Source organism: Alligator mississippiensis, chromosome 14, assembly GCF_030867095.1.
Source record: "Alligator mississippiensis isolate rAllMis1 chromosome 14, rAllMis1, whole genome shotgun sequence".
In the NCBI taxonomy this organism is placed as follows: Eukaryota; Metazoa; Chordata; order Crocodylia; family Alligatoridae; genus Alligator; species Alligator mississippiensis.
Window position 1 is genome coordinate 1,618,459 of NC_081837.1, and position 16,224 is coordinate 1,634,682.

General features: G+C 50.4%; 2 protein-coding genes across 3 annotated transcripts in view; one reads left to right on the forward strand and one right to left on the reverse strand.

Annotated features, from left to right (window-relative positions):
* SSH2 (slingshot protein phosphatase 2) overlaps window positions 1-9,863 on the reverse strand; it is a 103,273-nt gene extending 93,410 nt beyond the window's left edge. The window contains exon 1 of the mRNA XM_019494932.2: window positions 9,708-9,863. Coding sequence (XP_019350477.2) covers window positions 9,708-9,770 — 63 coding nt within the window. The 5' untranslated portion in view covers window positions 9,771-9,863. The remainder of the gene's footprint in view (window positions 1-9,707) is intronic.
* The window catches only part of EFCAB5 (EF-hand calcium binding domain 5), a 48,586-nt gene continuing 42,022 nt past the window's right edge, over window positions 9,661-16,224 (forward strand). For both annotated transcript variants that reach the window (XM_059717429.1, XM_019494929.2), the window contains exons 1-2: window positions 9,661-9,738; window positions 12,919-12,957. The gene's annotated coding sequence lies outside the window, so the exon portion shown is untranslated. The remainder of the gene's footprint in view (window positions 9,739-12,918; window positions 12,958-16,224) is intronic.

Here is a 16,224-nt window from a genome sequence, read left to right on the forward strand (position 1 = left end):
CGGCACACGTGTTTTGCGTGGGGATAGTGCCCCGATGCTTCATTTTAGGTAGACTGAAGCATCTCAGCAGGAGAAAGAAGTCACTTGTGTTGATTTGAGCATATGTTAGAAAATCCAGGCCCCTAGGAGCGTTCAGCATCCGAGCCTGAGTCACCGCACCTTGCGCTCCCTTTGTCGCAGTACAAAACCCGGCGAGGCGGCCGTTTCCATCTCCACTCCATAGCAACTGGCTCAGTGATGCCTTGGGCTTGTTGCAGCTTGGGAGAAGGGCCTGCGGCAGCAGCAAGAGTCTGCGAGACAGCTTGGCCCCTGCCAAGGCTGCAGACACGCTGCTCAGCAGAGGCCAAAGGAGTTCAGCGAGGAGATTTCAGAAGCGCTGGCATGCACAACAAGGGTGCGTCTCCGGAGAAGTAGCAGTCTGTTTAACAGTGTGAGTCACTTTGAAGCAGCGAGAGGAGACCGGCCCCGATGCGAGCCGAGGTATGACAAGTTCGGAGCAGCTATCTTTTTGCAGAAGGTGATTGACATATGCTTGTCACTGCAGATGCTTAAGCATGCTCCGGCAGTAGCCCACGTGCTGCAGCTACCGAGCTATTGCAAAAGGCTTTGTGTAGGCAGTTTGCTACAACACACTTCATTTAAAATGCCCAAGCAAGTGTACCCTGAGCCCTGCCACCACCTGAGCCTTGAAGGGAGAGGCCGAAGAGGAAGGCCCTACTTGGCTGAAGCAAAGGGATCTCTGTTTCCTGACTAACACAAGAGCCCCGCTGTTGGGTTCCTCTCTCTGTCTTTGCTACCGCTGGCACCGAAGAGGGAGGAGAGACGAATGTCGCGGGGGACGCACGGTGGGAGACAAAACCTTTCGACCCGAATGCACTGGTCTGAGTGACCCGAGGCCGTGATAGGACAGGGGTCAAGCAGGCGAGTGATGGAAGCACAATCCCTGCAAGCAGGTACCCAAGCCGCAGGGACCGAACATCGTGTCCTTACCTCTGCTGGCACAAGGCTCGAAGGCTCTTCAAGGAAGACTCTTCAGGCCAGAGCAGCTTTCACCGGGGCCCCAGTGTCGCACGGGTTTCCTGGAGCAGCGCTCTGGTCTCCAGCCTGCAGTGTTTCCCAAGCTTCGGACGGCAAGCGAGGGACAGAGAGGGGAAAGGATGCCCTGCGGCATGGGGAGGACGTGGCCTGTTGGGCTGGAGAGAGAGGCCCCTTTGGCTGCGATCAGGATGCAGCTACGATCGGGCTCAGCTGCCCAAGGGCTATATTGTGTTAGTTCCCAAGACAGGCAACTGCTGCAGCTGAAGATCTGATGTGACCGGCTTCAAAAAAGCCCACTCCAGCAGGCTCCAGAGGCCTTTCCTCCTGCAGTCACAGGCAAAGGCACCACATTTCCCTCTCCCCTGTAACCAGCAGGCTCCTTTTTCATTAGACTCTTTGTGGACTTCGGGAGACAGCTGCAGATATCCACCTGCTAGCTCGCACCTTTCGACCTCCTTTCATTACATAAGCAGCAAGGATCAACAGCAGGAGATAAGAGCTCGAGCGCACCAGGCAGGGAGAGGTTTTCCATAACACGGGCAGACTGCTTTCCTTAGCAAGGCTTTCTCTGTGTGCACAACCTACGTGTGGCAGTCGGGCAACAGAACCGGTCACTTCTGTTTGGTGAGTTTCTAACGGGCCCGAGCTTGTCCTTTCCAAGTGCCTTTACCTGCAAGAGGTAAGTGATCCATTAACTCTGTAGCTGCCAACTAGCTCCCAGCAACCTTTGCAAGCGGCACCTTTTTAGCAACCTTGGAGTAAAACAGGTATAAAAACCCATCTGCTCAGAGAGAAATATTCCAAGTCGAGGGCTTCTTGATGGGCTGTCTTGGGAAGCAGGAAAGAAGGGAGCAGAAGAAAAGCAGAGGGTAGCTGCTGTACCACATCTCTCGTAGCATGCCCAGGCTTTCTGTGCAACGTAAGCCCCAACAAGGAGCGCTGTACTTCCAGCCACAGGCGCAACCTGCCAGGATGCGGCAGTGCATTAGTCCAGAAATCCTCGAAGCAAGCACAGGCCCGGTCCAGACACACCAGCTGTGTCCTCCCCACCCCAGGCCAGATCAAAATCTACAGTAAGTTTGAAATGAAGAAATTCCCTTCAGCTAAACATTTACTTCCCTTAAAAACAAATGCTCGGGTACGAGGCTTGCTTGTACCACCTGAGCTGTGGCCACCAGGGCCAAGAAGAACCAGGAACATAACGGAAAATACATATTTAACGAGAAAGCCGCCCATTTCTGCCGGCTCTCATCTGGCCCCAGCGCTGGGATCCTCGCACGGTGAAAAGGAGCTATTGTGCACCCCCATCGAGGTTGGTCAGGATGCCGTGCGCCAGCAGCTGCCAAACGTAACAGCTCCAGCATGCACATCCTGAGCCTGTGGGCGCGGGCTGGGTAAACCCAAACCTCCTCTCGCCTTCAAAGATTTTGCCTTCTCAGGGGGTTTTTTCCCCTCATGAGCATTCAGATGCCTTTGTTAGGTATACGCTCTCTTCTGCAAGCCTGAAGGACTTTTCTGCAAGCTCGTTTGCTTGGCACTTGTCCTCCTTTCCTGTTCAATTTGGCTCCAAACGTGTTTCCTCTAATAAGGGCACTCGAGGCTCCACAGTCACTGTTTCATTATACGTCCGGGTGTTCTTTTGCTGACAAGGATCTCCAAGACACTACGGTGAAACTTTGATCTTTGGTCACCTAGCAGCTTCACTGAGGTCGCCAAGATGAAGAGCAGCATCACATCAAAGATGACAGACAACCCCCTTGCCCTTCCTTCTGCCACACAGCAGCAGAGCTGAGAGGGTAGAGGCCTCCCTGCCCTGTGGGTTTTACATAACATGAAAAGGACTGATCTCAATCCTGCTTTTTAACCCATTCTTGCAGCTGTGCTTCATTTCCTCGGTGCTGCTTCTCGACGCTGCCGGGAAGTGCGAGTAGCGTACAGCGCTGAGTGGAGACCAGTCCCCGCGGAGGACAAAACCTCGGCCTGTCCCACGGGCTCGCAAACCTCCTGTTTGCAAAACAGTGAAAGATTTCGGAAGCCTCCTCTTGCTCTCCTGTGCCCCTGGAGGATGCCATTTACCCAGAAAGCCCAAGCAAGTTAGGGTCTCCTCCAAAAATAAGCCTCCACCTGTTCATATATTTAAAAAAATAGCGAAATGGACAGTACACTAATTAATGTACAGCGAGAGCTTGTCAGTCTGATAACACTGTCGAGGAAAGAAGAGAGAAAAGTAATCATTTCAGAAGGGGCTTCGGGTCAGTCGATGAGTGTTGGCACAACAATTACATTCAGGCTGCCTGCTGCTGAAGTCCCCGCTAGCGCTAATAAAGGCATCCCAGTGCAGAGGTGCTCTCTATTTACCTTCCCACAAACCACACGAAGACAACCCTGCACGTCCTGCCCAGGAGGACCTTTGGGACATGACATGCTAAAGTCCACACTGACTTGCAGGACTCTGCTTCCCTCTCCCGCTGGTCTCCACCGAGCAAGAGGGAAAGCAAGCAGCTCTGAGCTTCATTTATTTGTGGGGGGAGAGCGGGGTATTTGAAATGATGCATGCTATGAACAGGGAAAGCAACATCTCCGCTCTTTCTGGGGGTGGTTGCCTTCCCGACTCCCAGAAAAACAAGACGGTGTTACTGGAGAGCATGCATGAAACAGCAGGAGCAAGGGCCAGGTTACAGGCCCAGTTTCCTTGTTTCTCGAGGAAGTGAAGCCAAGACATGACACATTTAATGACTGTGCAAAGGACAGATGTACTTTCAGTTAAGACGTCCGAGTTCTAGCGTTGCCTCTGGAGAGCTGTCCTCGAAGCAGCTACGTCTTCTCCGGGGAGCAGACCCACTTCTATAGCAATGGTTCCTGTGCTAATCGGGGACGCTCTCGTCTGGTCACACCATGTTGACGGGATCCCACACTCAGCTTTGACTAAGGGCGCCGCTCCGATTCCCCACTGCCCCATGCAGAGCAGTCTGGAGCAGGTGCCTGTTGTCAGCGGGCTTCTGGTTTGGAACGACTCGTTTTCCCGTTGCTTCTTCCCCAGACCTCAGCGCAAGTTGTTGCTGCCGTACTTTGCCAGCCTTCAAGCAATTCCAGGCACCAGCCCTGTTCCAAGTTTAGCAGCCAGCTACCAGCTCAAGAGCAGACAGCCCAGCCATCCGTTTTGTTTGACACCGGCAAGTTTTTCCATACGCCTTTTAAGTGACTGCATGCCGAGAGGTCAGCAGCAGAAGGGACACGGCTGTCCTGAGTGGACCGCTACCTGGGCACCGAATTGGTCCAAACAGATTTTAACCTAGTCAGCCCGACTTTTCCTTTCCCCATTTCCATTTCTGGGACCAAACCTTCCAATCAGCTGACACATCGAAGGGGACAGTACAAAGAAAACCAACTGGGGTTGACTCATAAGATACAAGAGACCAGGGCAAACCCACGTCTTGGCACTTTTGAAGCCCGGTGCAAGAATCCTTTGTTCATGGGCCCTTAAAGCAATACCAGCAAGTGCATGGGAGCCTGACACCGCTTCTGAAACAACTGCCAAAGACAGCATACGGTTGTAAAAGGAGGCACTACAGGTACAAGCGTGTCCAAACTACCTGTGTGCACTGATCCTTGCTCTATAGCATGTTTGTACCTGGCAGCAAAGAACTCAGGGCTTCCAGTGGGCAGGTGTTGAATAAAGAGGACTTCCAGCCTGATTAACAGTAGACATGATCATTGCCTGCATGACGAGTTAAGCAGCAGCAAGATTTGGAGACCTGTTCAGAGACTTTGCAGTGTAATGCTCACCTGTCAGCAAAGATCCATAGCAAACATCTGCTGGGCAAAGACATCCCAAATCTCACAGCCTGAGACCTTCCCATATCCACTGCCACCTTCGTTCTGCTGCCCAAATCCTGGTCAACCACATGTTGCGCTATTAACACAATTTCCAAAGGAGAAGAGAGGATTCCCCGCTGCCCTCCGAAGAGGAAAAGTGGTAGGCTAGAACCAGACACACAGGATTAGTCCAGAGATCTCTATTTGTCTCCGCTAGCCAAAGGGGGGTGAGCCAGTCAAAGCTGAGAGAACTCGCTCCATCTTTCACTGTTGCCTGAAGAGTCTTCCAGCCCAGGTCTTCATTATGCCCTGGTTAACTCGACCTCGAGAAAGTGCAAGACACCTAGCTAAGGGCCAGCCTGTGGGTGACACACAGCAAAGCACAACTTGGCAGCACTTTTTTCTTGCTGCTGTCCAAATTCATGCAGCAGGTTTCTGTGCGCCCTCCTGGAGCCGCCAGCAAGGACCCAAGAGAGCACAGGTTTGGCAAACTGCCCCCTTGAAATGAGGCTGCTGGGAAACTTTGCAAGGCAGAGCTCCCCGGACCCCTATCCAACCCATATTTGCAATGGGAGACAGAAGGGATCCAATACTCTTTGGCCCTCCAGTCCTCCCTGGTAGAAACCTGGCCCCAGATATCGCTAGGCTTTACACGGGAAAGTGTTTCGTCTATGCTGGCTCCACTGCTCCCACTCCTGAAAGGAGGTTATAACCAAGGAAACCTCAAAGGCAAGAACTTTAAAAATAGTTCCTCATACACATACAGACTGAAGTAGCTGTTCAGAGTGGGAGAGAGCCAGCCTGCCCCACGGCTAGGAATCTCACCCTGTTCCACCCTCCCTCCCCAAGTACATGGGGATCCGTTTCATATGATCTTCTGCCAGAGATCCTGCAGCAAACAAAGACCAAAAACATACAGCTTTCATGCCTCAGATGAACTATAGTCTTGTCTAAACCCCCTTTTCTGTAAGGTTTCCAGAAAAGAAACTGGAAATTTATGCTGTCTTCCTTTTGAAGGGCGTCTGCATAGCCAAAGGGCAAACAAACCGTTATCAGAGATTTGCACAGACAGTCAAGGGAGCATTGCTAGTAAGTGGCTGGGTGACCATCCAGTAGGCCGTGTATCTGTGAGATCTAATCAGATAGCTCGGCATGAAATACACCTTCCATGAGAGGAAAGCTTGCGAGATGTGCCGTGGCAATGAGGACAATGCCTATAAATAAATCCATCCAATTTCAGAGTGATTTGGATCAGCTATTCCCCTGGATCTGTAAAAGCCAATTAGACCCTTTTGTAGGGTGCACACAGGGCAGAAATCCACTGTGTTCAAGGACATCATCTTTGCTCCGCGCCTGGGGGGTCTGCCTTTGTAATAGCACCTCGCAATTTCTAAGGGATTCTGTCCTCAGCGTCCTCCACTGACCAGAAACCGACATTAGGTGCTCAATACCATCCATCCCCTGTTGAAGCATGTACAACTAATCGTGGTTTCCCCTTGCTGCCGGCCAGAGCTGGAAGAATGGCAATCTCCTAAGGATCACTCAACCAAGCGAAGAAAGAAAACTTCAAGATGCATGTCAGACCCCAGCAGTCTCCGGGGGGCTATTCTATCCACGTGAACTTGCCCCAACCCACTATTCACCAGTGAAACCAACCCAAGCAATTGATGCAATATGCTGGTGTCCTCACAAAGGAAAAAAACCTACGTAGGGGAAAAAAAAAGAGTCACCGCCAACTTCAGATTGGTGCATTACAACCCCTGGTCTTATTTAATGGAGAAACATAGCGCCCCTGGAGTACCGCAGGGTTTGAGACAACATCTTCCTGGGCAGCAAGCTCTCAATCGAGTTTGATCCTGGTATTGCAAGTGAGCAGACTCCCATACCCGTGCAGAGCACTACTGCCAAAACAGCTCCATTCAGGCAGCTTCTAGGGCCCAGGCCATCAATTGTGGATCAGGACTGTCACGAGGATTTCCACGACACGGGTACATGGCATTCAAACAAAAAGCTGCATACACAACCAAGGCTGGTTATCCGACAGCGTAGCAAAAGGGCCTCTAAAACATAGCTTAGGAACAACTGTAGAGCATAGGGTAAGACAGGGTAACCCTAAGGACCGTTTTGGCTAGGCGGTAAGACTCTCATCCTGAAATCCTTCGCTTTGTTTATAGCTGATTAAACCTAAGCAGCAGACCCGTGAGCACACGGCTTTCCAAGCACCCTTCATCCTCAAGGTCCTTCGAGAACTTTACTTTCAAGTTCATATAAACAGGAAATGCAGATGCTGCTTGAAGAGTGTGTGTAAACCCCACAAGGACTTCGAACAGCAAGCGATGAATGCCACTTCCACTTGGGACGGCAAGGCAAGCTTGAGATAGACAGAAAGTAATTACTGGAGCTGAAGCACAGTCAGGACATCAGAGCCCACACACTTGCTCTTGCAGAGAGCACTAAAGGATTTAAGGCAACCAGTACAGCAGATTACATCTCAATGTTATTAGACGGAGGAGAGAGAGATAATACTGCTAAATACACTAAAGCCTGCAGCCTCTGCTTATCAAGCTCTGAAAAAGTGGAGGGTGTATTTTAAGGCTCGCACAGTTCAGAGCCAGGACAGGCTGCATGTTCCTTTCGACTATAACTTGAGACACATTTTCCTAATTATTCAAAGTGATCCCAATCAAAAGAAGCATGCGTGGTGACCTAGCAGGGAAACAACCTGGTTAGCTGCACAAGATGGGGAGGGCCAAGAAAAACCTCAAAGGCAGAAGCTATTTGAGTTCAGACATCAACCTGGGAAGGCAGAGAACAAGGAAAGAGAAAATAAAAAAGGGCAGTCAGTGCCAAGAGGACTCCGAACCTGAAGAGGCATTAAGGCTAACTATGTTGAGATAATTTTACACGTGGAGGAAGTTCAAAGCGTCCGAATGCTTTGACTTTTCCCATGCACTACTGTGAAAGCCACATCTGAAGTAACAGAGCACATCAATATTTACAGGAAGACAACACTCGGGACATTAGTTACTAACTACACAAACAGACTGAAAATAAACACAGGGGAAAAAGCAAAGGCGCAAGCAACCTCATCTCCCAATTGCTATTTGTCAGGTAGATTTAAAAAAGGTATCTGACCCAGCAAGAAATATTTCTAGACATGTTTTTATTCCAATGGAGAGAAAGGGGGATTTCAATTTTCCCTTGAAGCATCTGCAACCCAGCCATAACACGTGCATGATAGATAATACATACGAATTTCAGAGTCAAGCTGACCGGAACTGGAATACATATAAAGGGAAAGCAACTCTGACATTTTCACACCCGTCCTTCACTAAATGCCAGTAATAAATTATATTATGATAAGTAGTAATCTAGGTGCCTAAAATTCATGATTGACAATGTAAAGCCATCGTACCCTTGAGGTTCCTTGTTAAAAACTGTGGTTCTTAAAACATGAATCGCCTCTTGTGCAGCTGCCTGACTTCTCGATTTAGGTTAGGTTTACTTCTTATCTCTTTCTGATGAAGGCTTTTACTGCCTGTTTCACTGAGAAGCGGAAGGTCTCCCATTGCAATAAGTGCCTCAGCTTGATGGGGCCTTTTGAAGATTATATGTAACAGAAGAAAAAAAAGCTTCTGAATTTCCTAGGGGGAAGCTCGTGCACTGGAGATGCCCAGAGGTTTCTGTCCATCTGAACTGCTTTCAAAACTTAAATTCCTCACCTGCAGAAAAAAATCCCGTATGGGACACAATACCACTCCTGCTTCAGGCAGGACGATGGACTGGATGACCTCCTGAGGTCCCTTCCAGCCCCACTTCTCTATGCATCTATACGACTCCCGTATGTTTCTGCAGGTCCTTTCTGCATTGCTCTTTCCCTAGACAAGGAGCTTGCCTTTTGCACCCTGAACTGAACAGGGCTCACAAAGGCTGCAGACTAGCATTTAAACCCAAATGGGGGGGGTGGGGGGGGGTAGGCAGAGTTTCCACTGAGACTTGATGACAACACAGATCTGTTTCGGGGTGGAAATATTCCTCCTAAAATAAAAGAATAATGCAGCCAACTTGGAACTGAGCTGCCCTGACTACCTGCCCCATGAATCAGGGAGCAGAAACCCCAGCAGCCTCTGGAGAAGCAGCAGGGGAACAAGCCCTCATGGACTCATGGACAAGGAGGGCTGGAAGGGACCTCGGGAGGTCACCTCTAGTCCAACCCCCTGCTCCAAGCAGGACCAGCCCCAGCTACATCATCCCGGCCAAGGTTCTGTCTAGCTGGGGCCAAGGATGGAGATGCCACCACCTCTCTGGGTAGATGTCCCAGTGCTTTACTACCCTCCTGGTGAGAAATTTTTTCCCCTAGTATCTAGCGCCAGCTTCCCTTGGTGCAACTTGCTCCATCCCCATCTCTCCCTTTGCAGCAGAGCCACAAAGAGGGGAGACCCCAATGCATGGCACGCGGACCCTCTGGGTCTGTTGTGCACCACACGGCACCCTTCGGGCCCAGTTCCCACTGCACGGCGACCCTCCGGGCCTGTTGTATGCTGCATGGCAAGCCTCCGGGCCTGATTTGCACTGCACAGGGACCCCCAGGCCCACGTTGCACGGGGCAGGGCAGGAGGGGGGGCTCCAAGCTGCCCCCCAAGGAGGCGCAGAGCTGCAAGGAGGCGCAGGGCAGGGCAGGCGGCAGCAGCAGCAGGGCGGCCAGGCCGGCTGCTGGGACTCAGCTGTCAGGCCCGGCGAGGGGAGGGGGCGGGAGGGGGCAGAGGAGAGGCGCGGAGGGGAGCGCGCATGCGCAGAGCGCGCGGCCGGACCCGATGTGGCGCGGTCCGCTCGGCGGCGGCGGGGGGACTCACCGAGGCGCAGGGGCTGGAGGTGGCGCTGGGGGTAGGCGAGCGCTGCACCGTGACTAGAGCCATGGGGGCGCGGCGCGGCAGGCCCGGGGGCGGCCTCAGTCCATGCCGGGGGCGGAGGGCGCGCCCGCAGGCCGCGGCGGCGGCAGATCCGCTCGCGCCAACGGCCGCCGGCCGACTGAGGCGCGGCGGGGCTGGGCCGGCCGGGCACAATGCGGCGCCAGCGCGCATGCGCCACCTGTCAGCCGGGCCACGCCCCCATGGGCCCGCACCCCTTCGGTGCCGGCGCGGGCTGGGGCCAAGGCAGCCCTGGGAGCAGCGCTGAGCGGGGCGGCGAGGCTCTGCCTCCGGGCTTTGTCCAGCCGGGTCCGAGGATGCAGAGTCCACCCTGCCCCAGCACTTCCTCCTGAGAAAGTTGTTCCTCATCTCGAACCTCAACTTTCCTTTCTGCAGCGCAAGCCCATTGCTCCTCTCTCTGCCACCTGCGGACAGTCCAGCTCCGTCCTCTGTGCAACGCCCCTGCAGGCTGCTCTGACACCCCCCCACCCCCCAAGTCCTCTCCTCTGCGCGCTTGCAGCCTTCCTCTGGCACCGGGCCGGGAAACACGCCGTTTCCCCCTGTTTTTACTGGGGTTAATGGAAGCGTAGGTTTGCCTGGAAACCCATGATTTCAGGAGCTTTCAAAAGCTGGCCGGCAAGTCCCGTGATGCACTCATGAGAGCTGGCAGGGCGGAGGTGGCGGCTGTAACCCCCTCTCCTGGACGAGGGGAACAGAAGTAATTAGCCATCCCCCAAAGGAAGCAGTGCCCTGGCGGGACTCTCTGGGGCTTGCTGCGCCAATCAGCATAGGCCGAGACCCCCCAAACGATGACCCTGCAGCAGGCGCACGAAGCCATAACAGATCTAACACCTGGAGAAGGAGGTTTATGCCCAAAAGCTTGCCCAGAACAATTTGTCTGACTATCGAGTTGGTCTAATCAAAGGAATCGCGTCCCCCCCGAAGAACCGTGTCTGCCTAGAACAGAGCGGAGAAGTCAAACTCCGGGCGGCCGTTCAGGAGGACGGAGGGCAGCCGGGCTGGTCAAGTCAGCGGCTTGACCCATGCATCTCATTTGTGCTGGGATGCAGCAATTAGCCTCGTGTCCAGACTTCACCACTTGAGTCACTGGGACAAAGAATCGGCCCCTTGTGAGCATCTAATGATAATATGGGATGTGGTTACTGGAAGCCACAATAAGCATCAAACACAACGGAAGCGCCTGTCTCCTCCAATGGCTTGCATTAACCCATCAGTGCCTCTTAGGCACTCAGTGCATTTTGCTCTCATCTCCTCCTCGGAGGTGACAGGGCTGTCAGGGCTGCTTTCGTCCTTGTAAATCCAAGCAGAAGCAGAGCCCTCGGTGCTCTGTCTTTGGTGTATCCCCCGGTGCCCTGCAGTCAAAATAATTAGCAGGGAGGCGCTGCGCATCCTGGCGTGTTGTCCTTTGCTACAGTGAAAGCGGTGCTCACTAATGAGAGTGTTTGCCTCCTAGTGGATGCAGGATGATGAAAGACGGGCTCGTTAAAGCAGAGGAAGCTGAGCTGAGGAAGTGGGTTTTGCAGGAATGCCTCACTCGAGAACCTGGAGCATAAACCAAGCCCCCCGTGGGATCCGGGCAAGCGGAGGCACATGCACAAAGACTCATTGACCTGCCTCTGCTGCCGTCATGTTATTATCTTGATAGATAATATATGTGGACAGCGTGTTAGCAGCATGCAAGGTGTGATGGGGGAGATGGCGGTCAAGCCCCATCCAGCCCTCTCATTAGCACTTATTCCCCTTGTTCTAAAATGTCCGTAGCCTCCCAACCAGGGCATATTTTCCCTGCTCCACTCTGGGCGCGTCTACACGTTCATTAATGCGCTGTAATTACAGCACATTTTTGTACCTGCGATGACAGGTACTAACTTAATGCATCATAATCAGCACTACTGCACGGTAGTGCAGATGAATGCGTTTTTAGTGACATTAATGCCCATTAGACTAAAGCTACTGCACATTAGTGCATTAGCACGGGCTTTGTGCAGTGGAATGAGTCTTCTGCACATTAAGCATCTCATGTAGACACACCCTCTATGTATTTATGCTTTGCATTGTCGTTTACTAAGACAGTGATTCTCAACTAGGGTGCCATGGCACTCTGGGGTGCCTTGAGATCCTTTCAAGGGTGCTGCAGGGTGGCACACAATGCACTGATGATGATTCACAAGATAAACCCCAAGATTTCAAATAGAAATCCATAGTTCTTTGCAACAGAAAAAACTGCTCTACTATTTTTCTGTAGTCAAAAAAAAAAAGAGTGAAAACTAAGAGCTGGCATTTTCCGAGGGGTGTCTTGAGTCTGTCCAGAGTCTATCCAGTTAAACGACATAAGTGATGCCTGCAAGACAATGCTTTTGCACGTAGACCTTGTGCATGCCCAAGGAGTGTGAGAGGGCTGCTGGGATAGTGATGATGGGGAGGGGACTGCTTGTTTCAGGCTTCTAACCACACAGTGATACAGCTAAACTCGGCAGTGCAGACTTGGCCAAGGAAGGTTTCGCCAGCATGGTCATACCATCATCAAGACCTGCAAAACCATCTGGCGTGGACACAGCTCTATTGAAAGACATGCTTATGTCAGTACAGCTCCCGCAGGGTCCCCTCTCCAGCAGAAGCCCTACCAGTGAAAGCACCCTCATGCTGGTATAATGATGGCTGCACAAAGGCTTTTGCTGGCAGAGCTCTGCTGGTTGAACAAATCAGACCCTAACTGTGTCAGCAAAAGACACTTTCAGCTCCACATGAGCACACTTCTGGGACTCTGTGCAAGCTTCAGGGTCCAGGCTTCAGCTGGACGGTGGAGCCCTTGAAACGAGTCAGGAGTCTGTGCCAGAGTGAAGCACTGACCCCAGATCTCAGACCACCCTGCCTCCTAGGCAGTTCTTCCAGTAAGTGCTGTGGCCTCAGATCAAGAAAAGCAGTGAAGCACATGCTTAGCTAAAACCGCCCTGGTAAGATGCCATGGATTGACATGGTTTCACTGAGCAGAGGGAGAGACTGTTTAGGCTTTAGTGACTTCAAAACAAATGCCAGGTTGCTGGTATTTCCACCGTCTGCACATTCTTACTGGGCTTCTTACGTGTGTAATTTTTATCCTTTTCATTTCATATGCTTTTCTCTCTTGTTTTTACAGAAACAGAAACCCTCTGGACAAAGGGGTTCCTTCTTGAAGGTAAAGTATTGCTTTCTAATGCCCCTCCATTTCCATTTTGTTCATGCTTTAAAGCTGTCAAAAATGTTCCATTTCTGACTTTCAATTTCAGCGCCGGGTCCCAATTCTGCACTTCCCACTGCAGATCTCTGCAAAGGGCATCCTGCAGGGAGTTCAGGACAGGGCCTCTGGTTTGCTTGCAGCAATTTTTTATTGGAAGGGTTTCACAAGGGTAAAAGATGAAGTGAGGAAGAGGGTGGATGAAGCTGCTGGATCACAAACTAGGGACCTGTGGGAACTGGTCAGTGCAGGGAGTTTGTGATCATTTTCCTGAGGCAGCACTTTTCTTTTAAACTGGATGGACTGTGATGAAAACAGCAGGCTAGGACTGAAAGGAGGGAGGCCCCTCCTACTGAGCAGTAACAGCGAGCTGTGTTTAGGAGCAGTGTCACAGAACGCTTGACGCATGATAAAAGCACAAATAGGAAAATAGGAGCTACGATATTTTGTGGTCCGTGTTGACACACAATTCTTGTTTGCAGTGGCTCTGGGGATACAAGGAATATGGGATCTGGTGCTTCACATTCCCTGGCAGCTGGGTGCACAGTGGGTGGAGAAGCTTAGCAGAAAAAGAAATGCTTTCTGATTCACAGGCACAGTGCTGAGCTGATGGCCAGCTAATGGTCCGTGGTCCCTGTTATCTTCGGGGAGAGCAGCCTTCGCATTTGAGGATGGGAAAGATTTCTCCTCTGCAACATATGACAGCAATCTTGCTGATTTTTCTGTGAAGTAGGGTTGGTTTCTTGATTGCCTTCCGGTGGATGGATTCCTGCAGGGACAGGAGGACTTCTGCCATGTCTGTCTTCTGTTCAGAGATGTCTGTGTTAAGATCAGCTAGATGCAGTGTGCAGATTACTGCTTGCCAAAGTGTTGGCGCAGTCTCACCAGATGGGATGGGGGTTTCACTCTGAATGGATTTTGAGAAAGAAAAGGGGAGGGATTCACTCCAAGAGTAATTAAAGAAATATTTACCTGAGCCTGTAACAAAAAAAATCAGAGATTTTCACCGTGTTTTCATTTCTTCAATGGCACCTCGGTAGTATTTAAACAGCTCGCACCTCTGGGAAGTCACCACAAGTAATTATTGGAGTTGCTTTGTACAGTCAGCTGAAGGTCTTGCTTCTCAGTTGTTAACTTCAAAAACCATGAATATCAATGGGACTTCCAGCCATTAGAAAGCAATAATTTGCATGTGCAGTATTTTTTAACAGTAGAATTTAAATGTAGAGGAGAAAACTATAAGCAGATGTATTCTCATTGAAAAGAGCCATTAAAATGCAGCGTGTGGTCACAGCAGTGTGGGTCACATAAAGAGGCCATCAACTTGTGGTCACATCCTGCAAAGAGCTGAGGGCCCCGTGCTCACCATCTCCTAGGATATGATCTTTTGACAGGAGACTGGTGCTATTTTTGTCTTCCTAAACTGGACATGGTCTCTCGTTAGCGAATATACAAATGCATCCCTAGCAAACACAGTTTTTATTGTCATTGTTAATAAATGGCAGAGCTTTTATACCCGGGTTGGGACGGCAACTGCCAAAAAAACCAGAATGACCCCAAACTCCATCATACATAGAAAAATGAACACAAAGGGTACAAGAGGCATTATTGGAACAAAGCATCTGTGATGACATCCATGGTAAGCTATTTTGTGAACAGTGCAAGTGTTTGATGGCATGCTCACACGATACACTTTGCTTTGAGAAAACATTATGAAATAACAACTGAGTTAAATAGGGTGTGATTACTGCTTTGCTTAAGCCCAGTGTTTAAATCCCAGAGAAATAAAAATAGAGCCATCTTGAGCACTCCTGCCAGGCTTTATTTGCATGTTCTCATTTGGTGATTAAACAGCAGCTTTGAGGGAAACGAGGGTATTTTCACAATTGCTGTTTGTTTGTTTGCTGAAGGATGTGTAGCTTGATCAGGGCAACAAGTTTGCACAGCGAAGAGGAAACAACAAGTACACCTGGGAACGAAAAGCCCAACAGAAATTAGTCGTGTAGAGGCTGGTTGGAGGGGAATGGATTTTAAAGCCTCCTTGTTTATTAGTCTAACAGTCCCATGCACAAACCTTCTGATGCATTGTATTATAGTGGCCCAGGGGCTGTTTCAATACAGGTTGAAAAATATAGTGCCTATCCCCATGTCATCTGGTTTCTGAATTAGAGAAAAATAACACTACACACCAAAGTACTTTCCCCACGAAAGCTGATTTATAAGATTCCTGTGCCACGGTCCCAGCCTGCAGAGAAATGCTATGATCTTAAGTCAAGTATTGCGGTGCATACAGCTTATTTCTTAGCTGGCCGAATTGACATTTCAGTGATGTTTGAGTGTATCCAGGAGAAATGCTGTCGCAGAGACAGTCAGAAAGCATTCAGAATAGATGGCCAAAGGCATCTATAGAAGTTACAACCATGTGTGGTTTTAAAAGGCAGGACTGCAGGACGTAGATGAAAATAAAAATGAAGCGCTTGAGCCAAGTAGCCTCCTCTCCAGAAACAGCTGTGATTTTAAGGCAGTAGTTCCCCATGAGCGGCTGGAGCTGGCCCCCAATTTATAATCATGATAGTCCCTGCTGGGTGGAGGACCTACATGAGGCATATGCATTATTTAAATGCAGCTTCTACTCTTTGGAATAAATTTGATGTCAGGGGTGTAAGAGGATCATCGAGTGATACATTGGCTTTGTGCTGGGTCTCTGGCCAGGGATAAATCTTACTTCTTGGGCTTTACAACCTCAGAGGGCTTTACAAATTGTACAGTGCTCACATGTGTTGGGGAAACTGCGGTAGGTAGATTAAGTGGCTCCCCTAAGGCCAAAGGAGGAGCGAGTACCGAATGTGAAATTAGACATTCCTGAGCAGGTCAGAGAACGTGGTTCAGGCACACGATGCACCTGAGTGTGGAAGAGGGTCATATATTTTACCCTTTCTTCTGCTTTAGGCAAGCTTTGTAAAATGCACGTCCCTAACGCTGCTGCAGGGTAGCAGAGTCAGTTGTTCCAGTGATAAATACCAAAATACCAAGTCATAGTCCAAAGTTCCTGTGCAGATGGAGGTGGCTCAATCTGTGTGTCATGCAGCTTAAAATACAAAAAAGAAAAGAAAGCCAACATAATAGAAACACCATGTCCTGGAAAAACCCAAATACCAAAGTCACTGGGACAAATTCTATTCTTGGTTACATCAGTGTAAGTCCAGCCTAACCCTGCTGAATGAACAG